Source organism: Sorex fumeus, unplaced genomic scaffold (genome assembly GCF_029834395.1).
Source record: "Sorex fumeus unplaced genomic scaffold, SorFum_2.1 ptg000033l, whole genome shotgun sequence".
Classification (NCBI taxonomy): Eukaryota; Metazoa; Chordata; class Mammalia; order Eulipotyphla; family Soricidae; genus Sorex; species Sorex fumeus.
The window spans coordinates 29,743,022-29,769,505 of NW_026606090.1; the positions used below are offsets into that span (position 1 = coordinate 29,743,022).

General features: G+C 45.5%; 2 protein-coding genes across 3 annotated transcripts in view; one reads left to right on the top strand and one right to left on the bottom strand.

Annotated features, from left to right (window-relative positions):
- Positions 1-25,173, bottom strand: part of WRN (WRN RecQ like helicase) — a 199,509-nt gene extending 174,336 nt beyond the window's left edge. The window contains exon 1 of the mRNA XM_056116631.1: positions 25,066-25,173. The gene's annotated coding sequence lies outside the window, so the exon portion shown is untranslated. The remainder of the gene's footprint in view (positions 1-25,065) is intronic.
- PURG (purine rich element binding protein G) overlaps positions 24,829-26,484 on the top strand; it is a 34,953-nt gene continuing 33,297 nt past the window's right edge. The window contains exon 1 of one of the 2 annotated variants that reach the window (XM_056116630.1): positions 24,829-25,779. In XM_056116630.1, the coding sequence (XP_055972605.1) occupies positions 24,829-25,779 (951 nt within the window). Of the gene's footprint in view, positions 25,960-26,484 lie in introns of those variants that run through there. The other variant, XM_056116629.1, reaches the window with a different exon arrangement.

Below are 26,484 nucleotides of genomic sequence, written 5' to 3' on the forward strand. Positions count from 1 at the left end.
ATGAAATTCCCTAATTAAACTTTTAAGAGTTTTATTTTTTACTGCTAGACTTTTGCTGGGGCGGGAGCCATAGCATAGTGGGTAGGGTACTTGCCTTGCACGTGGTTCCTGGGTTCGATTCCTCCGCCCCTTTTGAAGAGCCCAGCATGCTACCAAGAGTATTCTGCCCTCATGGCAAAGCCTGGCAAGCTACCTGTGACATACTCTATATGCCAAAAACAGTAACAAGAGGTCTCACAATGGAGACGTTACTGGTGCCCACTCGAGAAAATCGAGGAACAATGGGAGGACAGTGCTACAGTGCTACAGACTTTTGCTGATCTTAAGTTCCCTGCAAATAACACAAAGGAGCAAACTAGAAAAACTATTTTTAAAAAACTATTAATATCTGGCTTGTCATTCCAAAATTTAAAATTTAAAAGTAGCAATATTATTATTTTAGGAAAGCTATTTCTTCATGAGTACCTATCAAACTTCCTAACAATCAGACATTATATTACATACATGTTTTGACCTAATAACTGTTACACAAATGATAATCTTATATTAAATAAAGTCAGTTGAAATAAAGCGTCAATTAAACCAACTAAATATATCAAATAAAATCCATTCAGATGCTACAGACAAAGGAATGGAAAAAGCCCCTCTATGCCATGTCACTGCTACACTCCCCATAAACCAGGAAAAAGACTTGACCTGAACTGAATCCATGGCATAGTAAAGTGCTTTATAACTGAATTTCACTATCCCACTGAATAATTCATTATTTTTAATGAATTTCCTCTGTTCAGTAAGTAGCTACAGCCAGTCAGCTGAAATAAACCATTATAAACTGGGAAACTACAGAGAACATTTTCAAGTAAGTCAATTTAAAACTTGCTTAGGCTGCCTGTTTTTCCTTTTATATTTATTACTGCTACTTTATATAGCCTACGATTAAATTTTATCGGACTCATTAGAAAGTAAACATTGATGGGTGCCTAACTAGGATCCATTCCACCTTGTATCCTTTTTACAAAAACATAAATTTTAATTCAGACAATGACCAGTTATATCTGTGAGGTGAATGTGATTCAAAGAAGCTGCATTTGCTCCCAGTTCCCATGGTAGATCCAACTGGTAAGTATAATCACATTCCCCATACCATAGTGGTGATTCGTAAACCCAATTCAGCCATAAACTCAAAGCAATTTGGGAGATTCAAGAATAATTTTATAATTATCATGCCCATTAGACAAAAGAGGAGGAGATGATAGAGAAGTTTCTTAAAAGAGAAAACAAAACACTGCCTTGTTCTTGTAAAGAAGCTACAAAAGCAAAGCAATGGCCTCATTTGAGAATAGGAATCTCACACCTTCTAGAGTCATTTATCACCAGGGTGGAAGTCAGCTTAAGCACAAAGCCAACTTAGGTACAAAATCAACACAACGAAGAAGGCAAAGAATAAGAAATTGAAAAAGAATAATAAATAAAGTCAATAAATAAAACTTAACCTTGAGTCAGGTTACCAGTCTTCAAGTTATATTTCAATGACGTATATTCTTATTTTGAAAGCTACTAAGATTTTCTAAGCCAGAATTACAATACACAAATATAACTGAAAATAAAATTATGAGGTCAATCCCTTACATTCTCTGCCTTATAGTGAATCAAAATTTATTCAAAGGGGGGTATGGTGCCGCCAACAGGTCAATCTGTACCTGTGAGGCGAGTGCATCAGCAGCCTGATGGTGCCTTCAGATTTCCAGATACCCCAAAATTGCTGCTGTGCCTTTGGACAGACCCCAAAATCTTGGGCAAAGTTTACCAAGAAAGTAAATGGCCAAAAGTTAGGTATGTGGGAGACACACCCACAAACCACCTCCGGCTCACTATATAATTGGAGGCATGGCCTCTCTGGTTCCTCATCGAACTGCTTAACAGCCATGATCCAAGAGACTCAGAAACAAATCTCGAAACCCAGCAGCTTTTTGCAGAAATGTGTCTGGACTGCACAGTGGATTACTGTCACCGGGCCACCACAGAGGGGAAATGGTGCTGTCCCTCCACCTGCTCCCCCTTGGTGGCTCTATGGCCACCATCCACCAGAGGCCATTGGACAGTCAAGTCTGGGCCCACAGTGATGAGACAAGCAGGGTCTCACGGGATAGGGGAAATGCCAGCCTTTTCCTCCCCGTCCCAATTAGACCCCAAGTCGCTGCCCACGAATGGTCTTTCTGGCTCCTGATCAAGCTGCTTAATGGCCATGATCCCAGAGACTCAGGAGCAAATCTCGGAACCCAGCAGGTTTGGGCAGAAATCCCTCAAGATTTAAGTGTTAAAATTTCGGAATTTCAAAATCACGCGGCCACTACTGCAGTCACGCGACATCATGTTATTCATAACCAAAGGTAAAGGTAAAGGTAAAGGCCCTCCCGTTGATCGTCGATTTGCTCGAGCGGGCCCAGTAACGTCTCCATTGGAGACTTTGTTGTTACTGTGTCTGGCATATCCAATACTCTCAGTAGCTTGCCGGGCTCTCCGAGAGGGGCGGAGGAGTCGAACTCGGGTCGGCCATGTTGGCCGCTTGTAAGGCGAATGCCCTACCCGCTGTGCTATCGCTCCAGCCCATTCATAACCAATAGAAAACAAATTGTCTACTGTTGCCTTTACAGCAGATCTGAATATTGGGGTAAAATCCCAAATAATAATGGTGGGTCTGGTGTCAAAATATTGAATGTAATCGAAGTAGAGAGAGAGTAATGTGGAAATCATCTGCCCTACAAGTAGAGGGAGGGTGTAGGATGGGGGCATATTGGGGTTTTGGGGGTGGAGAATGGGCACTGGTAAAGGGATGGGTGTTTCATTGTATGACCGAGACTTAAACCCGAAAATTTTTAACTGATCTCACCGTGATTCAATAAATAAAAGTATAAAAAATGAAAAAAAAAGTAAGGTGGAGTTCATGCCCAATTCAATAAGCTAATCAGTGGCTAAATAAATAGCAGTACTTCTACATAAATATATATATATATATATTATTCAAAGAACATACAAAGGCCAGAGAGAAACCCCAAAGGGCTTACGCGCATGCTTTGCAGACCGAAGGTCCAGGTTCAATCCCCAGTCCCATCAAGACCCTAAGCAACACAGGGAGGGATACCCAAGTAATGAGTCCAGAGCAGTCCCTAAGCACCACAGGATGAGCCAGACCTCCCCTAAAAGCTAGCAACAAAAAATACACAGTACTGAAAGTTTAATTACTTTCTAGAAAGAGTTTTAAAATCTTTTTGAGGGGCTAGAGGAATATCTCAATTAGCTGAGCAAGGGAGTACGGTGCCATAAGAGGTCAATCTGTACCCACGGGATGAGTGCATCAGCAGCCTGATGGTGCATTCATACTTCCTGATACCCCAAAATTGCCACTGTGCCTCTGGCTGGACCCCACAACTCAGGACCAAGATTCCTGATATTAAATGGCTAAAAGGTAGGGCATTTTACAACATAGCCACTCCCACAAACCCCCTCTGACTCAGCTATACAAGCTCATTTATCAGCCTTGCTTCAGAGGTGCATAAAAAAAATCTTGAAAGAGATCAAAAACTGCAGTTAATCTCGGACCTGTGCAAGGCTAAACAGACCGGGGTAAATTACAGGGGTGCAGGTCAGCCTGGTGCCTCCCCAAACAGAGTCCCCAGCAGCAGCCTGCTTTCACTGTCCAAAATTACCATGCCCCTGGCTGGACTCCAATATCTCAGGACAGACCTCACTGAGATATCATCTGCTGAAAATTCAGGTCTGTGGGTTTTATGACTGAAATCTCCAGGTTTTCTCAGGGTAGGATGGGCTACCTCTCCCCAGCTCCCTATACACGCAGAAGCCTCAGCAGTCACATCCACACCACAAAGCTGCCACCCGGTTTTTAAAAAAGCTACTCAGGTTAACCTTCCTGATAAAACTACTGAACACACTGAGCAAACACAATGATCTTTTAGTGTCTGTTATAGCAAAGCATAATGCAAGTAAGGAGGAAGGGAGGGAGGGAGGGAGCAAAGGAGGAAGGGAGGGAGGGAGAGAGAGGGAGGGAGAGGAAGAGAGAGAGAGAGAGAGAGAGAGAGAAGAGGTGCCTACCAAGAGGCAGGATGGAGGGGGTGAGGGAGAGGTGAGCACTGGTGGAGGGATGGATGTTGGATCATTGTGTGACTGAAAACCACTCATGAACAGCTTTTTAATGGTCTATCTCATGGATATTCAATAAAAGTTGTTTTTAAAAATAATAAAATAAGCTGAGTGCATGGTATACCCATGAAAAGCATAGGTCCAGTCACTGGCACTGCATGATTCCCCAAACACTAATGCCGTAAGTGTTTCCAACCATGGAGCCAAGCACAAGGAGTAAGATCAGGTTTGGCCCCCATAAACCAAAATAACAGAAAATTTTTCTGAAAAAAGAAAAATAATATTAGATTGAATTCAACAAAAAATGATAAATTAACTCAAGTGAGAGTGATGTTTAACTTCAGAGTACAAAACTCTCTGTGTTGGGAGAAGTCTAGCCTTGTCAAGTGAAAATAGAAATTTATAAATTTTACAAGGATAAGTAGAAGAAAGACAAAAATGGAGATGGGGGAACAGAATCTGCACAATTAATTAAACCATAATTCTAAAAGGCAATCATAAATTTACCCAGTGCAAATCTTTCATTAGAACTTTAAATATGGTCTCTTTCCACAGTTGTAATTTAAATTCATTCAGTAGGGGGGAAAAAGGGAAATTAGCAACTTGATTGGGCACATCAAACAAAGCAAAAGACAGCTTCATGCCCAGTTATTTTTCCACTATACTTCGGTGCCCGTTCTAGGAAGGAATGAAAAAAAGATGAGGTGCCAATAGATGTCTCATGCACCACAACAACACTACCAGAAGCAAGAAGACTTTATTTTTTCCCAACAGCTTTCATTATTCTTATTGCAGATTACAACCATCCCACAGCTCTATTTTCTAGCCTCGGGGACATGAAGAGAGGGTAGATCACTGTCTTCCCCTGAAAAGCTGGAAAAAAGCACAACGGGTCATTAAAACAGAGATCAAAACACTAGAGAAAAACCAATGCACGGAAGTAGGTTCAGGAGGGGAAGTAACTAGTTCCACTTATTTTGGGGATAATGTGAAATTACTCTAACTTCTTTATTTCCCCATAAACTGGTCAGGGCTGAAGAGATACAGCAGGAGTTAGGGAGCTTGCCTTGCTTACAGCCAATTCCCAGCACTGCGTATGATCCCCTCAGCACTACCAGGAGGGATCCCAAAGCACAGAACCAGGAGGAACCCCTTAGCATCATCATATAAGATATGGCCCACAAAACTAAAAAAAGAAATTTCTTTCAAAATTCAAAAAATCTTAATTAATCCTCCCATATAGTAAACATTTTATCCATAAAGAGAAACAAAATCACCTTCCAAAAGTTCTCATTGCTATGGCTATTACCCTTTACAAACCAGAAGCTTAATTCTTATCATAAAGGTACATCCCCAAAAATAATTTTCCCCCAGTATCTCTTGAGGGCAGGCTATTTAACCAAATCATTACCAAAATTTTTTTTCTAAGATAACCAGTTTCAAGAAAAGTGTACACAAAACAAATCAATACATGGTAATAATCAATTGTAAAATATAATTAATATCTAAACTTAGTAATAGCAAAAATGACAATCAACCTAGGAACAGCCTAACATAAATTATGTAAAATTCATTTTAAGGACAACCAGAAAAGCTTACTAAGACATCCAAAAAGGACTTTATGAGACACAATGAATTTCTGAATAGTTTCAAAACTGTAAATATATTAAACCTATACATCAAGATCCAAGACAAAGAGAAAATATCAGCTAATTTTCATTGAATCACATAAATTTTTATTATAGTTCCCTAGGAAGATAAACCATTTTGAGTAGTGAAAAGAAATTTTTAAAGACTTCACTCAGCTAAATATAAATCAATATAAAACAGTGAATGAAATAATACGAAACTGAAGACAAGAGAGACAGTACAGTGCATAGGGCACTTGCCTTGCTTGTGGCCTACCTGGGTTCAATCCTCAGCACTCTACATTGTTCCCTAAGCCCAGCCAGGAGTGATCCATGAGCTCAGAGCCATGAGTAAGCCCTAACCAATAAGCCCTAAGCACTGCCACATGTGGCCCCCAAAACAAGAAAAACAAAAACATATAAAAGCATATCCAAACCTTAGACTTTCATTCAGGGGTTAAGGTACATGCCTGGCATGCCAGTGATGCTCACTGGATCCCTGGCTCCCCAAGCATTGCAGGGCACAGTCCTGATGGCCCAGCACCAGTGTGATGCCCGGAGTAATCCCTGGCCAGACATGCACAGTACCACATTTTCCAGCGCAAGTAATGAGCCATCAGCTCAGCTGCCCAGGAATCTCCAGAAAGGGCTGCAGGCCTCCTGAGCACAGCATTAAGAGACCCCCACAAAATAAATAAATATGTGTGTGTGTGTGTATAGTCTAGAAATATATCCACGTAAATGTAGAAATCCACACATGCAAGGAAAAGTGTGTATGATTTTTAAATATTGATTTGGGAGGAGTCATGAGCCTACCAATGATTCTCAACCAATTGGGCATGTCAATCAATCAATGTAAATGTCCCAGAATAAGATACTGCCCAGGCCTGCAGTACTGGGGATGCCTCTGCTATGTACACACTCTGCCATGCTAGGGGACTCCAGGGCTGCACTTGGCACTGGGAATTGAACCCTGATCACTAGCATATTAAGCATTCACCATAACCACTGTACTATCTCCCTGCCCCAATGTTCAAGAAAAAATATTCAATAAATGAATATAGTCAAACAAAACTGGCTATAATGCCAATATAATATCAGCAAAAATTTAAGAAGTTAGCCATATGGTGTTTGCAATAACATAAATCTGGTCTCACCACTTTCTGTGGGGAAGGGGAAAAGAGTGGGAAGGGATTATGAACCATACACAGAGGTGCTCAAAGATTGTTTTAAGCATACTCAGGGGCCTATACAGTGCTAGGGATATAACCACGGTCTCCCCATTACAAGGCTAACCATGTACTAGCTCTCTTTGCCCAGGTGATAGGAACTCTGCATAAAAAAGACATTTTGTATAAGTTATCAGAATTGTAAATCCCATATTCTTCAAATCAGTAATTATACACCCTACAGCAATACATACAATATGAAAAAAAATTATTATATCAGTTTGTAATAGCAAAAATACCTGAATCACGAGAAGGCTAAATTAGTAGTTCAATAAACTATATATATTATATATACACACACATATGGTATTAAAGTCAACAAAAGAATGAAAAAGAACTTTACGTATTTTTTTTTGGTATAACCTGCTTTATTTTTTTTTTTTTTACCTTGAGGAAAATCTATTTTTTAATTAATTTTATTGAATCACTCTGAGATAGTTACAAACTTTCATGTTCGGGTTACAATTACACAATAATCAAACACCCATCCCTCCACCAGTGCACATTCCCCACCACCAATCTCCCCAGTATACCCCCCCTTTCCCCACCCTCCCAGAACTCTGTGTTAAGATGACAAGCTCTCTAGCTTTTTGCCAAGGTTAAAAAAAAAAAAAAAGACCATCAGTAGTCACTATCTTTTTTTTTTTTTTTTTGCTTTTGTGGTCACACTTGGTGATGCTCAGTGCTCAGTGGTTACTCCTTGCTTTGCATTCAGGAATCACTCCTGGCAGTGCTTGGGGGACCACATGGGATACCAGTGATCGAACACGGGTTGGCCGTGTGCAAGCAAATGTCCTACTCACTATACTATCGCTCCAACCCCTGAAATATTTTAATACAAAATAAAATTCTGTGCATATATATGTATGTGCGCTTTTCTATATACACATATACGAACACACATATATATGCAATTAGGAAGAAATGAAAGGGTTCCAGACAGGTAAAGAAGTAAATCTCACTATGTACAGATCACGATCACGATCACAATCCTCCCGTTGTTCATCGATTTGCTCGAGCAGGCCCAGTAGCATCTCCATTGTGAGACTTGTTACTGTGTTTGGCATATCGAATACGTCACGGGGAGCTTGCCAGGCTCTGCCGTGCGGGCGAGATACTCTCGGTAGCTTGCCAGGCTCTCCGAGAGGGGCGGAGGAATCGAACTTGGGTCGGCCATGTTGGCTGCGTGCAAGGCAAATGCCTACCCGCTGTGCTGTTACAACTAAATATAAAGACCTAAAGACTATATTTAAAGAGATGCCTCCAGATCCCAGGCCAAACTAAGTCTCATAACTGGGGCACTGTCAGGCCAGCAACTCTGGGCCAAATACCACTGGGAGAACCCCAGGAGTAATTCTCTCTTAAAACCTTTTTATTCTGCCAGTGATGAACCATCATACTTATCTATGCTCATTGTGTCTTAAATATTACAGTGTGTGTATGCACTCCTTTAAGAGGTTTGATTTACTCTTCTTTGTAACCCTAATCCTTATACACATTGGTGCTCTGTGGTGTGTGATGAATGAATGTGTATGAGATCAACAAGCTGCAAAGATGCTTCCGGACTCCAAAGTCACCATCCAGTTAAAAATTTAACTCCAGCTGTATCACTCCATTCAAATTTTTAGAATTCCTAGAGCAACATCTCATACTCTACACCACTAATATACCAAGAGTAGCATACTACATTGAGTGGGATGTAAAGTAGAAGGCAACTACTCTCAATTAAGAAAATATTAACACACAAGGTTCAATCTATAACAACATGTCACTAATCTCTTATACAAGAGGTTCAATTAGCTCCAGGGTGAGATACAACAACCTTCACAAACGTTTTTTTAAAAAAATCTTTTTTGATCATTTACATTAAACTGGGCTAGAGCGATACCAGGTAGGGCGTTTGCCTTGTACACGGCCAACCCAGTTTCAATTCCTCCACCCCTCTTGGAAATCCCGGCAAGCTACCAAGAGCATCTAGCCCTCACGGCAAAGCCTGGCAAGCTACTTGTGACGTATTCGATATGCCAAAAACAATAACAACAAGTCTCACAACAGAGATGTTACGGGGCCCGCTTGAGGAAATCGATGAACAACGGGAAGACAGTGACAGTGACATTAAATTATTTAGAACCTGCTATTGGGGCAGGTTTGGGTGGTGATTGGGAAAATTGGAAATAATGATATGGTGGGAAGGTGTAACTGTGGTTGGATTGGTACTGGAATACTGAATGTATAAATCATTGTGAACAACTTTATAAAAATATTTTTTAAAAGATTCTATTAAAAATCTATTACCAACAATGAGTAAAGTTGCTTGGTATAAAATCAATATATAGGTTCCAGGGAAAAAGGGTTAGTATTCATACTTTTCATGCTAGTGACCTAGCTTTGATACCCAGCATTACTTGGCCCACTGAACACTCAGGTGCTCAAATAAATGATAATAGAATAACAATTAAAAAAAAATAGCACTGTAGCACTGTCCTCCTGTTGTTCATTGATTTGCTTGAGCGAGCACCAGTAACATCTCCATTGTGAGACTTGTTACTGTGTTTGGCATATCAAATACATCACAGGTAGCTTGCCAGGCTTTGCCGTGCAGGCGCAATACTCTCAGTAGCTTGCCGGGCTCTCCGAGAGGGACAGAGAAAATGAACCCAGGTCCCCGGGTCGGCTGTGTGCAAAGCAAATACCCTACCTGCTGTGGTATCACTCCAGCCCAACAATAAAAAATAAATAATAATAAAATAACATACAACAATCTGTTACATTTCTAGATGCAAATAATGGAGAAAAAGTAAGAAAGCAATCCTATTTATAACTACATCCAAAATAATTTAGGAATAAATACAAACAAAAGAGGCAAAGCACCTATGAAAATTAATGTCGTCTGTAGGATAACACTCTTTTGTCCTTCCTCAGGTAGCTTAGGTTTGTCAGGCCACACCCATCTAAGGACACTGAACTTGTATTGTAAGCAATGTCCTTTCTGTGTGGACACAGGAAGATAGTAAATATTATGCTTTGTAATTTGGGAGTTGATTGACTCCGAATAATATTTACTCCTGGGCATCTGATTTCTTGACTCAGTTGCCCTTAGTTCCTAGCACCCCAAAAGCAGGGTCCCGACGAGGGACTGAATGGATCCAGGGCAAGCAGTGAGCTACCCTGGCATTGAAATGGGCCAGGCCATAGAGCCACAATACTCAACTATAAGTTGAGGGCATGATCATGGACAAATGCTGTCACGATCCAAAAGTAAGTAACGACGAGACTAGGACCCTGCTGGAGCTAGGAAGATTAACCTGGCCTGAGGACTGTGGAATGTATAGTGAGATGTTCTCAGGAAGAACCAAACTAAATTTATATCTCTTACTGTGCTCATACAGAATGACATTGCTAGAAATATTAGAAGTAGATTTATTACAACTATTTAAGTAAATTACTAACTGAGGGCTAGAGCGATAGCACAGCGGGTAGGGCGTTCGCCTTACACGCGGCCAACATGGCCGACCCGAGTTCGATTCCTCCGCCCCTCTCGGAGAGCCCGGCAAGCTACCGAGAGTATTCGATATGCCAGACACAGTAACAACAAAGTCTCCAATGGAGACGTTACTGGGCCCGCTCAAGCAAATCGACGATCAACGGGAGGGCCTTTACCTTTTACCTTTACCTTTACTAACTGAGGGAAGAACACACCCTTGTTGGGATCTCACCCTTGAGCGGATCTCCTAGTAATCTGAAGTAATCTCTGTAGATGAGATTTTATCCTTGAGTTAATTTCCTGGAGGAGTGGTCTTACCTCTCTTTGTTGATTCGTCAGTATTCAACCCACCTTTATGTCACTGCCTTATGTGACTGCTATATAAACTAAGACTATATAAGACTGCTATATAAGCTCGGAGAGGAAGAGTCAGAAGCGAGAGAGCTCAGGCTCCAGAGATCCAGAGTCAGAGCCAGAAGGAGAGAGGTTCCAAGATTGGGGCTCAGGAGAGAAGGAGGCAGAGAAAGACAGGAGTGAAGAGGATTGGAATAACTACTGTTGATATAGACCGGCCTGGCCCTTGTTTCCTCTTCCGTCTGCCCTTGGCCAACAGTCGTTCTGATCCAGGACACATACAGCGGCTCAAGAGCACCGAATGCAGGCGGTGAGACAGTGCCATCCAGTGAGCCCGTGAACACACAACCTTCAGTGTGATAAGATTTTACAGTCATCTGAATTAATAAAGACTAGAATCTAAGTTATGAGTGACCAATATTGAGTAAAGCTATAATTGCTTTTTGGAATTATGGATTAGTTCTGAAGATTCTTTTTTTTTAGCCCAATCTCCATTTTGTCTAAAACTCACATACATATTATTATGCTAATCAAAATTCCAATGACATTTTTAAAGTAAACTTTCCTTATAATAAGGTTTATATGAAATCACAAGACCTCATATAGTTATGACAAACCTAAGGAAGAAAAAATAATGGAGACATCATGTCACCTTGACTTCAAACTTAAGAATAAGAGGCTAAAGGGATAGTACAGTGAGTAGGGCACTTGCTCTGTATTAGGCCAACCCAGGTTCGGTCCCTGGCACCACATATGGTCTCTAAGCACTGCCAGGTATGTCCAAAAACAAAAACAAAGAGCCGATAGAATAAAGTACACTGTCCTCCAGTTGTTCATCAATTTGCTCAAGCAGGCCCAGTAACGTCTCCATCGTGAGACTTGTTGTTACTGTGTTTGGCATACTGAATACGTCACAGGTAGCTTGCCAGGCTTTGCCGTGCGGGCGAGATACTCTCGGTAGCTTGCCGGGCTCTCCGAGAGGGGCGGAGAAATAAAACCCGGCTCAGCTGGGCCGGCTGAATGCAAGGCAAACGCCCTACTACTGTGCTATAGCTCCAACCCATAGAATAAAGTGACAGTATGTAAACTTGTACAATCTTAAAACATAAAGACATGAATCAGAAATAAGTGCACATTTATTGACATTTAATTTACAACAGTCTTATCAGAAATATAATTTGTTTAATATTATTGGAAAAACTGTATAGTCATGTCTAAAAGAATGAAACTAGGCTGGAGCAATAGCACAGCAAGTAGGGCATTTGCCTTACATACAGGCCAACACAGGTTCAATCCCCGGCACCACATATGGTCACCAAATATGGTCACCACATCTGATCAAACACAGCCAACCCAGGTTTGATACCCGACATCCCAATTGGTGCCCCAAGCACCACCAGGAGTAATTCCTAAGTGCAGAGCCAAAAGCAACCCTTGACCATCACCAGGTGTGACCCCAAATCCCCACTCCAAAAAAAAAAGAAAAAAATGAATCTAACTACTCCCTAAACCCCTGATGCAAAAACAAATTCAAAACGAATTAAAACCTCAACATAACATAGGTGAAATGTTTCAAGATGTTACTGTTAGAGATGTTTGGGAGAATTTGACACCAACAGAAAGGGAAATCCATAATAAGGCACTACAATAAATTTAAAGACTTTGTACACAAAAGAAAACATAAGTAGAACAAAAAGTCTACTAATGGGAAAAGATATTTTTGAATCATATATCTGATAAGGAGTTATATTCACAGTTTATGAAGAAGTTAAGGGCTGGAGCGATAGCACAGCGGTAGGGCATTTGCCTTGCACGCAGCCAACATGGCCGACCCGAGTTCCATTCCTCTGCCCCTCTTGGAGAGCCCGGCAAGCTACCGAGAGTATCTCACCCGCACGGCAGAGCCTGGCAAGCTCCCCGTGACATATTCGATATGCCAAACACAGTAACAACAAAGTCTCCAATGGAGACGTTACAGGGCCCGCTCGAGCAAATCGATAATCAACGGGAGGGCCTTTACCTTATACCTTTATGAAGAAGTTATACAGCTTAACAACTAACAAGTTCTAAAGTAGACTATGTTAATAATCACTTCCCATAATGAGGTCATAATGATGCTTGATAGACAGATGAAAATAAACTTATCAACAGGTATAATATCTCATACCTCCATCCAAAGCAACAATAACAAGTGTTAGCGTGTACAGAGCAAGAAACTCTGATGCACTATTAGTGTAAATACAAATTAATACAATCAATTTGGAAACTGCTATCGAATTTACTCAAGAAGCTGAAGATAGAACTACCATATATATGTTCATCAATCTCACTTTCAGGCAATTATAAAAAGAATATGAAAACATTAATATAAAAAAAATTCTGGGAATCACTAGGAGAAACCTTGAGACACCAAAAAAAAAAAAACCCTTCAAAAAAAATCCACCTCAATGACTACTGCAGCATTATTTTCTAATATATGAAATCAAGCAAATGCTTGAAAGTGCTTATTTAGATGATTGTATAAAGAATATGCAATACATTTATGCAATCTGTTACCATTCAGCTATTTTTAAAAAGATGAAATTTTGCCATCCACAGCAAAATGAAGCTCAGAGGAATTATGCAAAGAGACATAAACCAGAAGGTAAAGGAAAAGTATTGGATGATTTCACCTATATGTGCAATATAAGGATATAAAATTAACAGACAAAAATAAAAAGACCAACCAATGGACACTCACTAAAAACTGTTATCTAAGGATATATATGAAAGGCAGGGAATACAAAGACAGTACAATGAGTAGGTCACTTGCCTTGCACATGGCCAACCTAGATTCAACCTCAGGTACCTCATATTGACCCCTGAGCTGTGTCAGAAGTGATCTCTAAGCACAACACTACTAGTAAACCCTGAGCCATGGCTGAGTGTGCCTCCGCCCCCACCAAAAAAAAAAAAAAAAGATAGGGGAAGAGAGGTAAGATTGACGGGTGAGGTTGAGCAGGATATCAGAAAATAAATAACCATGGTATTCCATAATTTGAATGTTTTAGAAATACAAGTTAGTAACAGGCAGCTTTCTTAAAATTGGTCTTAATGGAACAAGCATATCTAATCCCTAAAGTCTTTTACAATTGAGAATATAATTATCAGTAAGTTAATTTCAAAGTAAATGCTCATCTATGATAAATGGTCATAAGGAACAATAAATATTTCAACATAACTGCATAAACTAAACAAAAAGAAAAGCAATAAACCTCCCTGAAAACACCTCTATACCTTCTTCAAGAAGTCCACACACAGAAAAATAGTCTCAGCAGCTCTAACTGAACTCATACTGAGCTCTGAGCCCTAGCTGAGCTCTAACGAACGGAACCTGCCCGACGGTCCCCCTATCTCAGGATATGTCCAATACATAGGCTAATAAATAACCTTTCATTTCTGGGACAGGAGAGATAGTAGAAGGATTGAGGTGCTTACCTTGCATGCAGCTGAGCAAGTTTGACCTAGCACCATATATGGCCAGTCCTCAGAGCTCCCAGAGCCCCCCCAGCACCACACAATGGCTCAAACCACCCCACTGAAAAAAACAAAAAGAAGTTAACGCCTGAAGCAATTTTGATTTGGGTTTTTTTTTATTAGCTGCTACAGAAAAGCATTTCTGTTAATGACAAAATGAGAGAAGTAAAATCAAATGTCACCACTTCTTGATCTGATTTTCAAAACTGTACAGAATTCTATTTCCTTTACTTCCCATTATTTATTTAACTATACCCTATTGATGACAAGCTGCTTGCAAATTTTATCACACTGCTTAATGAACATGCATATAACTTTAGGCATTTGTATTATACCTTTAGAACTGATTTCTAGTATGAAATTACTAGAATAGAATTATAGAATATAGAATTATAGAATACTCCAGCTTCTCTCCTGTCTTCCCATCAATAAATTATTCACAGTCCTGAAAGATAAGAGAAGTCAAAGAAGAAACCTATACCAAAAGCCAAAAATAAAACAACTTCTATCAGAGCTGCATTATAATAAGTCCTTGGTGAAGCATTTCAAACTGACAACAAAGAGAAATTTTATAAGTCCCCTGCTGCTCCTACAAAAACACTTTGAGGAGAGTTAGTACAGCGGGCAGGGCCCCATAAGGGCCCAAGCTCTGCCAGGTATGATCCCTATGTGCAGAGTCAGGAGTAGGTCCTGAACACAGCCAGGTGTGGCCCCAAAACAAAAAACAAACACAAACACAGACACACACATACACAATAAATACACACACACACACACACACACACACACACGTCCATGCCAGAAACAGGAAGTGTTGGCAAGATGTGAAGAAACTTGGTCTGAATGAAAAGTGGCCCACTCCCTATGGAAAATATATGAGAATTCTTCAGAAACATTAAAACTAGATCTGCCATATGATCCAACAATTCCACTCCGAGGTATTTATCCCAAGGTGATGAGATTTTTATCCCAAGGGGAAAAGGGTAGAGAATCCTACTTTGCAAAAATGAATGAACGTTCATTACAGTGACCTTTGTGATAGGGAAGATCCAAAACCCAAATGCCCATAACAGATGTGCACATAAAGAACTGTTGTATATATGCACAACAGAATACAATTCTGAAAACTGAAGTGGGTCATGAAAAGTGAAGGATGTCAGAAGAAGAAAAACAAATACTGAAAATCTCTTTTGTATGTGGCATATAAAGAAACAAAGGGTAGGGACAACAGTTAGTGAAAATAAAACTTTAAGAGGAATGGGCTAGGAAAAGGTACAGTAGGACAGTGGACTGGGGAGATTATACACACTTTCACAGCTGGTGTGACATGGTAAGCTAGTAGCCCTATAAAATGCAACATTTACCCAAAAAAGTAACATTTACAATATCATATACAATGTTACCACATACAATGTTACCTAACAAAAAACATACAATGTTGTAACATACAATGTTACAACAAAAAAGTGAAAATAATCATCTCTGATCTAATGAAAACAGAAATTCAAGAAGAGTTAATGAACTATAAGATAACCAAATATAATTCAATAACTAATTACATATTGTTGGATGTAGGATAACATTGGTTTGTCCTTTCTTGCCACAGGGAAGCTTAGGTTTATCAGGTTACACCCATCACAGTGCTCCAAGTCACTCCCATTCCTTTGTTTATTTGTAAACTCTTCTTTGTGCTCTCCTCCCCAAACAGTTAAAAACAGTTAATCACCTTTTCCCCCTAATCAGATTCTGTTAACTTGTAAAGTCAGATCCTTCTAAGGACACTGAACTTGTAAGTTAAATACTGCTTTTCTCTGTCTTTTGCACAGCTTACTTTAAAGCAATGTCCTTTCTGTATGGACAAAGGACGACAGTTAATATTATGCTTTTGTAATTTGGGAGTCAACTGACTCCAAACAATACTCCGGGGAATCTGCTTCCTGGACTTAAGCCTCAATTGCCCTTAGTTCCTAGCACCCGAAAAGCGGGATCCCGACAAGGGAATGAATGGACCCAGGGCTAGCTGTGAGCTACCCTGGCATCGAAATGGGCCAGGCCAAAGCGCCACAATATTCAGCTATAAGTCAAGAACACAGTCATGGACAAACTGAATAAAGACCCTGCTGGGGTTAGGAAGACTAACCTGGCCTGAGGACTGTAATCTGGAATATATAGTGAAATGTCCTCAGGAAGAACCAAACTTTAAGCTTGATACATCTCTTACCGTGCTCATACAAAATGATATTGCTAGAAACATTAGAAATAAATTTACTACAACTATTTAAGTGGATTACTTGATGGGGAAAGAAGAAAGCAACACACCCTGAATGGAATCCTGTCCTTGAGGGGATCTCCTAGTAATATGGAGTAATCTCCTTAGATGAGATTTTGTCCTTGAGGAATGGCCTTACCTCTTTGTTGATTTGTTAATGTTCAACCCCACCTTTGTATCCCCAGTGGGGGGGGGGGGGGGGGGGGAGAGAGAGAGAGAGAGAGAGAGATGCTGTGTGCTGCCTCCCCCTTTGCAATTTTTTTATTGTACACATCTGGCATCTGGGGGGGAGGGGGGGCAGAAGGAGAATGAGGAGGGAGCTAGAGAGAGAAGCAGAAGCAGAAGGAGAATCAGAGAATGAAGAGGAGATTGGAATAAACTACTACAATTGATACCCACCAGCCTGACCTGCCCATTGGCCTCCCTGGGGTAGGGGAAGTGGAGACCACGGAACATGGAAGGCAAGACAGAGCACCGCTGCCATTTAGTATATACACAGTTGGACAGTAATCAAATCAATAATATTTTAATTGGGAGTTAATGGACCATCACTGCCATCATCTTCCTTGGTATTACATTCATTTGTATCCAGAATCTACTCTTCTTATCTTCTACTGGCCAGTGAGGTCACAATTTTTGATGCACAGTATCTGATAAAGACAAGTCCTGATGGTTTTCTGACTATCTCTCCTCCAATAATCTTGTCTATGCTCTGCTTCACTTATTTGTTCACAATAGGGTATCATAACCAATACTGGAATCTTCCCCTAATATCAATGCCCACTCTCCAACCAATGTCTTCTAAAGAAGATACACTGATAATCATAAAGAACTTAAAAGACGTTCAACATCAGTCACTAAGGAAATGCAAATCAAAACCATAAGATACCTCTTCAAGAAGGAAGGGAGGGAGAAGGAGAGGGGAGAAGAAAAGGTGGGAGATAAAAAAAAAAATTAAAAGAAATAAGAAAAACATATTTTTGAGATGTGGGAAAACTACAACTCTAGAAACATTTCTGGTTGAATGTAAAAATGGTGCTGCAGCTGTTGAAAATAGTTTGGCAGTTCATCAAAAAGCTAAGCATAGAATCATCATACTATCCAAGAAGTTCACTCTGAGCTGCATCCTCAAAAGAACTGGTAACAAGGTCTCAAGCAGATATTTTATAGTCATTTTTCGCCATCATGTTATTCATAATAGCCCAAAGTGGGAGGTGGGGGCGGTTAGAGATGAACACATTGAAGAATAAAACCATCACAAGGTATACAGTTAACTGTTACTCATTCATAAAATTAAATTCTAATAAAGCACAACATGCATGAACCTTGAAGAAATTAGACTAAGCAAAATATGGCAGAATCAAAGTAAAAGACGATTCTGCTTAAATATACTATCAAAAATAGGCAAATTTATTGAGCATAAAATAGAAGTTCGCAGGGACTGAGCAGAGGGGCAAAGAGTATCATTGCTTTCTTAACTGACAATAGGTTTTGGAGTGATGGAAAAAGTATAGAAACAGACCCCATCTTCTGTGCCTCTGACCGGCAGGTCCCCAGGTCCCCATCTTCTAACAGACATGCCTCTTTGTTCCTGGTCAGATCTCCTAGCACTGATCTACATTCCTGTACCACCCACTGATGATCATCACCCATATCAAATAAAAAACTTTATCCACTGGATGCTGTCTCTATTCCAGAATCATTTCTAATAGTTTCTAAAACTACATGCAAATGTTACCTGACCTTTCAGGACACACACGTGGACCTCTTGTTGTAAACCAGACTCATACTTATCTCTATCCCCAGCCACTCCAGGCTAACAGTAACTCATTCCTAGCCCAATTCACTTTTCCCACAGAAAAATCTTCAAAGACTATGATGGTGGTTAGAAATCAGAAAAATAATTTACTGCCAGAGAGAGAAGGGGCAATGATGATGAAAGAGACCCTGTAATTCACACCCAGAACTCAAAACAACAAACCAGAAATAGCAAGAGTTTGCTAAAATAGGTTCAACAGTGAAGAAAAATGCTATTGCCATCTGAATCCCTTACAGAGCTTGTGGTTTTGTGTGTTGGTTGGTGTTGGGAGACGAGGCAGAGACTACAAAGAATGACATACTCCCATGCAGCAAAAGACACAATAGGTCAGAATAGAAGCTCAATGAGTGAAGCTAATAGCCCAGAAAACTCCACCAATTCCAACCAACTCTACAACATCTCAGAGAACAACTTTAGAACTCAAGAAAACTATGGGATGGATACAGGATAGTTTGAGAGCAGAAATGAGAAAACTGCAATCAGAAGAGATAAAACTATGAGTCAGAGAGAGGCAGAGACAGAGAGAAAGAGAGAGAGAGAGAGAGAGAGAGAGAGAGAGAGAGAGAGAGAGAGAATGACTGAACTCATTTGTGGAATATAAAATAACATAACATGAAACTGAGACCCAAGGACAGTTGACACAAGGGCCAGGAATATTGCTCCATAGTTGGAAGCCTGCCTGCCTCCTGAGCTGAGGCAGAAGGCAGCTGGAATAGAGAAGGGATCACTGAGTCAATGATGGTTGGAGGAATCGTTCGGGATGGAAGATGTGTGCTGAAAGTAGATAAAGGACCAAACGTGATAGCCTCTCAGTGTCTATATGGCAAACCATAATGCCCAAAAGTAGAGAGAGAGTATTGGGGAAATTGTCTGCCACAGAGGCAGGAGGAGGGTTAGAAAGGGGAGGAGGGGTAATGCTGGGGACAATGGTGGTGGAGAATGTGCACTAGTAGAGGGATGAGTGTTCAATCATTGTATGACCGAAACTCAAATATGAAAGTTTTGTAACTGTATCTCATGAGGAGGAGGAGGAAGAGGAGTTTGACAAGTGAATAAAAACACAATGGAAGGCCTTAGCAGCAGAGTAACAGCAACTGACCAAAAAAAAAAAAAATCTGTGAACTACAGGATGAGATGTAGGAGTCCTCTAGAAAACAACGGAAAATGAGAAAAAAAGTCTCAAAATGAAGAGCACATGAGAGAAGTACCAAGAGAAACAATAATCATCAGAGTCTCTTAGAAACATGAAAGCAAATTAGATGAAGAACCACTAGTCAAAGAAATCATAAAGGAGAAACTTTCAGAGTTGATGAGTACAAGAACTCAGATTCATGTGGCCTAGAAGGTTCCAGCTAATAGACCCAAATAAAAACAGCCCAAGACATACTGTAATCACAAAACTAAAAGATTAGAAGGTTAAAAGCAGCAAGATCAAAGGACTTTACATACAAAGGAGTATACACTTGATTCATAGTATGAGAAAATGATGGAATATAGTTCTAAAAACCTCAATGAACATCCTAGTAGAAACAGTAGTAAAGGGGTGAAGGAACAGGTGTTGGAACATTATATAACTAAAACCCAATCATAAATAACCATGTAACTGTATATCTCCCTGTGATTTAAAAAAAAATTAAGAAAAAAAAGAAAGAAAAAGAAGTGATGGTTGTACAATACAATGAATAAAATTTGGGTCACTGAAGAGTATGTTTACAATGGTTAAGGGCTGGAGATGCTCTACCTCAGTGGCAGAGCACCTGCCTTGCACACGGGAGGCCCTATTTTGGATGCCCGACATGGCAAAATCAAAAAGCTAAAGTGTCCATTTTTGCTATATATATTCTAACCACAATAGTTTTAGATCATTCAGATCATGGTCTTTCTCTAACAAAACACCTCAGTAGCTTCCCATTTCCATCAGAATGAAAACCCAAATTTTCAAGACTGCTCCAAAATCCTATACTATCTGTCCTGTGCTCTTTCCTGTCTCATTTCACCTCTGGTAATTCTTTTCCTACTGTTTTATTCTGCTCCCATATGTGGACCTCTCTGAACACCAAGGAAGATGACTCTCTTTGAGATTCTGTAGTTCCGTTTTACCCCCAAGGACCAGAAAGCTAGCATTCAAGTCCTCCAGCTCTTTAATAAAAAAAAACCTCAGGAGGCAGAGATGCTTCCGGATCCCTCACCCGTCTGAGTCATCTGAGGTACCCCAGAAGGGGTGGGGTAAGCCCTCGACCAGCCTCATCCAGAATTAATCTGTTGAAAAACTCAAGTATTCGGGTTTTGTAACTGAAATCTGCAGGGTTTGTGACTGAAATCTCCAGGCTCTCATGGAGTCGGGGATGGGCTACCTCCCTGCATCTCCCTGTTCTTCTGGGAGCCTGGCAGTCATGCTCATGAACTGCCTTTGGAGCCAAATAAACTCACTGACCGGCCATGATCCAGAGGCTTATATATAAACCTCAAAAGAGATCAACAAGTTGCAGCAACACCAGGCTGAGCTGTCAGGGGCACCCAAAGTCACCATGCAGTTAAAAAATTAATTCCAGCTGTATCACCCCATTCAAAATTTTGGAATGCCTAGAACACAAAGCCACATTCGCGGCCACCCAACATCTCAAACTCTGTATCACTGATAAACCACGAGTAGCACACACCACATTGGATGGAATGTAAAGTAGACTGTAACCAACCTCAATTAACAATACATCAACACATAAGACTTAAATCTGTAAAGTCAGTAATCTTTATACAAGGGCTGACCGGCTCCAAGGTGAGATACAACAATCTTCCACACTTTCTTCTAAGACAACAATTTTTGATCATTTTGGGGACTTATTTGTAACAAACAGTATACAATAAATTAGTCAGGACCTGTCATAGGGACAGGGTGGAGGGGTGGCTGAGAAAATTGAAAATAATGGTGGTGGGACTGCTGTTGTAATATACTACCTGTAGTAAACCATCATATAAACAACTTTATTAAAAAATAAAATTAAGGGCTGGAGAGCGAGAGATATCTCGCCCACACGGCAGAGCCTGGCAAGCTCCCCGTGACGCATTCGATATGCCAAACACAGTAACAACAAAGTCTCCAACGGAGATGTTACTGGGCCCGCTCGAGGAAATTGATGAACAACGTGAGGACAGTGACAGCGACAGTTAAGGGCTAGAGAGATAGCACAGCGGGTAGGCTGGAGAGATAGCACACGCGGCCGACCTGGGTTCAATTCCCAGCATCCCATATGGCCCCCTGAGCACTGCCAGGAGTGAGTCCTGAGTGCAGAGCCAGGAGGAACCCCTGTGCAACGACAGGTGTGACCCAAAAAGCAAAAAAAAAAAAAAAAAAAAAAAAATTTAATTTAATTTAAAAAAAATTACCTTGGAAAGAAAGATGGCGGCCGCACGGGAGCCTTGCAGGTTTGAGCCGGGGCTGGCGGGAGCGGCAGGGACCTCATGGGAAGGGGGGCTTTGTGGGCCGTCCCCCACACCCCACCAAGGTCGCCAGCTGCCCCCCACGGAGGCTCTCCGGCACGGCCACGACTCCAGGGCACAGAAACCAATCTCTTAACTAGCTAACTTTTAATAGAAATTCTTCCAGGGTCAATAAGTAAAATAGCAGAAATTCAAAACCGTGTGGCCGCTTTTGCGGCCGCGCGACATCATTTTATCCTTAAACCAAGTTGTAGAAAGCAAATCATTTCACAACGCTGTTTCAGCATGTCTGATTGTGGGGGGTGGGTCGTAAACTCTAAACAATAATTGTGCATCTTCTATCGAAACAATCTATCTAGTCAAAGTAGATAGAGTATTAACTAGAGCTCATCTGCCTCACAAGAATTGGGAGGGGTGGGAGGTGGGGGTCTATTGGGGTTCAGGGTTAAAAATAAGTATTAGTAAAGGGAAATGTGCTTGATATTTACATGACTGAGACCTAAACCCGAAAGCTCTGCAACTTTTCCCACAGTGATTCAATAAATAAATAAATTATATAAAAAAAAAAAACTACCTCTGGATCTTCCCTGCCCAGCTTCTAGGTGCAATCCCTGACCACTCACACTCTTGATCCCACTTTTCCTTATGATAAAAGCACTCAGGCGGGACAGGAAAGCGAGGCAAGGCATTCTCAGAGAATAAAATCAAGGAGTTGTGATTCAACGTTGTGATTCTACTCTTGAGGGCCAGAAAGAGAGCACAGTGGGGAGGGCGTCTGCCTTACACACAGCCCGCCCTCCCACCCCGGGTTAGATCCCGGGCATCCCATAGGCTCTCCCCCCTCCCCCCCCTCCCCCCGGCGGCTCCTGTGGTAATAATTCCCGAGTGCTGAGCCCAGGAGTACCCACAGACGGAGCACTCCCAAAAATAATAATCATAACAAAGTTACTCTCCACAGCCTTAAAATAGCAAAAGCCGGTGAAGGCCAGCCCTGCCCTGTGGACACGGGCACTGACGAGAACAGGCGCCAGCACCCGGGCAACAGCGACGCTCCGGAGGAACAGAGGCTGCCACAAGTGGGGCGCCAAGAGCTGAACATTTCCCCTGGGCAGCACCTGGACAGGGACTTCGGGCGGGCAGGGCGGAGAGAGGCTGCGCCACGCCCTGAGGCGCTCCGGCCTGGGACGGGTGGCTGAGGGTCCAGGTCGCGCGCTCGCTCCTGACTGGATCACCCCGCGCGCTCCCTCCTGACTGGATCACCCCGGGCACCTCCCCGAGGACCGAGGCGGTGGGCTCCCCCCACCCTGGACGCTGACGCCTCTCTTCTCCCCTCCACCTGCCAAGCCCCGCGACGCTCCTCCACCCTCAGGCACGCCGTGCCCCGAGCTCGGGCACCTCCTCAGAGCGCGGGCGCCAAGGCAGCTCGGGGGGCGCCGAGGGGGCACCCGCCGCCCCTCGGCCACGGCGCGTCTCCCCCCACACGCTCTCACAACCCCGCAGCCACGTCCAGAAAACGGGCACACCGCAGCGCGGGGTGGCAAGGGTCCGAGCTCCAGAAACTCACCACAGCGTTGCTCCTGGCCGGCGCCGGGCTCAGAGGCGCCCCATGAAGCGTCCCCGGGGCGGGCGGGCGGGCGGGCGGGCGGCGTGGGGTCGTGCCGGGTGCCCGCGGGACCCGCCGCGCCCCGGGGCTCTGAGGGGGCCCAAGGCCCGGATCCCGGGGCCGGCCCGCAGCGAGGGGTTCCGGCCCGGAGGGAGGGAGAGGCGGGAAGCGCGGGCGACCGGGGCGCAGAGAGCTGCGCGGTCTCCTCAGCGGCTCGCTCCGGCCGACCCCGGGCCCACCGCAGGCCACGGCGGGTTCCCGCGCTGGCCGAGCGCCCGGCGCGGCGTCACACACCCAGACTCACACGCCGCCGAGACTCGCTTCCGGCCGGACCCGCCCCTTTCGCCTTCCGCTCCCCGCCTCGGCCGGATTCGCCGGGCGCGCGCGGCAGCCCCGCCCCCGCGCTGCGCGGCACGCGTGCGCAGACCGGCTCGCGGCCGCGGGGCACGCCGGGAAGTGTAGTTCCGCTTGCAGCCGCAGTGGCGGGCGGACTCCGGAGAAGCCGGCGCACGGCCCCGCCCCCCCCCCCGCCCGCGCCGCGGTCCCGGGCTCACACCTGTGCTGTCACCCCGCGCGCGCGCACGCTCGCGCCCGGGGACCCCGGGCGGGGCGCTGCCCGCGGAGCCGCGCGAGAGGCGCCCCCGCTCCCCGCAGCCGCCTGTGCGGGAGGAGGCGGGGTCGCCCGCCCGCCCCCCGCGCAGCAGCCCCGACGCACGCGCGCGCGCGCGCACACACACACACACTTCCACGCGCGCGCGCGCACACATACACTTCCACGCGCGCGCGCTCCTTTCTCCTGCCCCTCCCCGGCCGGAGCCGGGCCTGTGCGGGCTCCGAGGCTGCGGCCCCCGCGCGGCCGCTGGAGGGGCGGCGGCGGCGGCGGCGGCGGGGGTGGGCGCCGCGGGCGATGCCCCTGCCCCGCGGCTCGGGCGGGGGGCGGCGCGAGCGGCCGCGGCGGCGGGGGAGCCGGCGGGGGGCGGCGGCGGCGGCGGGGCCGAGAGCTGGCGGCGGCGGCGGCGGCGGTCGCGCAGGGCGGCGGCGGCAGCGAGGATGAGGAGGACGCGGGCGGCGTGGAAGTGAGTGTGCGTGCGGCGGCGGCGGCGGCGGGGACCCCGGGCGGGCGTGCGGGAGCGGGAGGCCGCGGACGCCCGCCCGCCCGCCCGCCCGCCCGCCAGCCAGCCCGGCCGCGACGCCGGGACGCCGGGGCCGGGCGGGGGTCCCGGGGCGGCGGCGGCGGCGGCGGCGGGGGCGGCCGGCCGCGGGGCGCCTCGCCGGTGCCCGCTCCCTCCCCCACCCCCTCCGTGTGTCTGTTTGTCGCCTGCAGCTGACGATGGAAAGAGCCCGGCGGAGGGGCGGCGGCGGCGGCGGCGGCGGCGGCGGCCGCGGGCGCGGCGGCGGCGGCGGCGGCGGCGGCGGCAAGAGCGTGGGGGGCTCTGGCGCGAGCAAGAGCAGACTCTACCCGCAGGCCCCGCACGCCCACTACCCCCAGTACGCGGCGGGGGGCGCGGCCGCGGAGATCCAGGAGCTGGCCTCCAAGCGCGTGGACATCCAGAAGAAGCGCTTCTACCTGGACGTGAAGCAGAGCGCGCGCGGCCGCTTCCTGAAGATCGCCGAGGTGTGGGTGGGCCGCGGCCGGCAGGACCACGTCCGCAAGAGCAAGCTGACGCTGTCGCTGGCCGTGGCCGCCGAGCTCAAGGACTGCCTGGGCGACTTCATCGAGCACTACGCGCACCTGGGCCTGCGGGGGCCCCGGCCCGAGCCCGCGCGCGGCGGCCTCGGCGTTGGCGGCGTTGGCGTTGGCGTTGGCGGCGGGGCCGAGCCCGGCGCGCGGCGGAGAGCGCGGCCCGCGGCGCCCTCGCCGCCCGGCTCGGGGGGCTCGGCCGAGCCCCCGCACAGCGTGCTCAAGACCGACTTCATCGAGCGGGACCACCGCAAGTACTACCTGGACCTCAAGGAGAACCAGCGCGGCCGCTTCCTGCGCATCCGGCAGACGCCTTCGCGGGGCGGCGCGCCGGGCTACCTGGGCGCGGCGGCGCCGGGGGGCCAGGAGCAGGCGGTCGTGCTGCCCGCGCAGGGCCTGATCGAGTTCCGCGACGCGCTGGGCCAGCTGCTGGACGCCTACGGCGAGGGGGACCCCGGGGAGCGCGGCCTCGGCGTTGGCGGCGGCGGCCTCGGCGGCGCGGGGGACCCGCCCGAGCTGCCCGAGGGCGCGTCCCTGCGCGTGGACAACAAGCGCTTCTACTTCGACGTGGGCGCCAACAAGTACGGCGTCTTCCTGAAGGTAAGTGAGGTCCGGCCGCCCTACCGCAACACCATCACCGTGCCCCTCAAGGCCTGGACGCGCTTCGGGGAGAACTTCATCAAGTACGAGGAGGAGATGCGGAGGCTCTGCAGCAGCCCCAAGGAGAAGCGGCCCGACGGCGGCGGCGGCGGCGGGGAGGAGCGGGAGAGCCTCGACTAGCCCGATCGTGGTTGTGGCGAGAAGCTTTTCCTCTGTCTTTTTTTATTTTTTTAATTTATTATTATTATTATTATTGTTTATTATTATTATTATTGGGGCCCGTTGCTGTTGTCAGCGGGCCCTCCAGGGGCTTTGACGTCAGGAGGTCCGGTTCCCACGTGGCCGGCCGCCGTGTGACGCGTGGCGGGCGGCGCGATCGAGATCGAGCTCTCGGGACCCCCCACAGCCTCCCCCCAGAGCTGACTGGTCAGTCAGATCAGACCGCCCAGGACTCTCTCAAGCACGCACGCACGTCAGCACAAGACGGAACGCCCCGGCCGGCCGCTTAGAATTTACTTTGCACTAGGACATGATTCGGGAAAAAAAGAACAAAAACAAAGAAACCACACAGACCCGATCCGGAAGCGTGAATTTCTACTTCACAAGTTTCCCCGGAATCGACTCTTTCTTACTCCATTCGAAGCTGCTAAACTCACCTGTAGGGCAGTTACCACAGAAGGATGACGAGGAGGCACTTAACGCCGT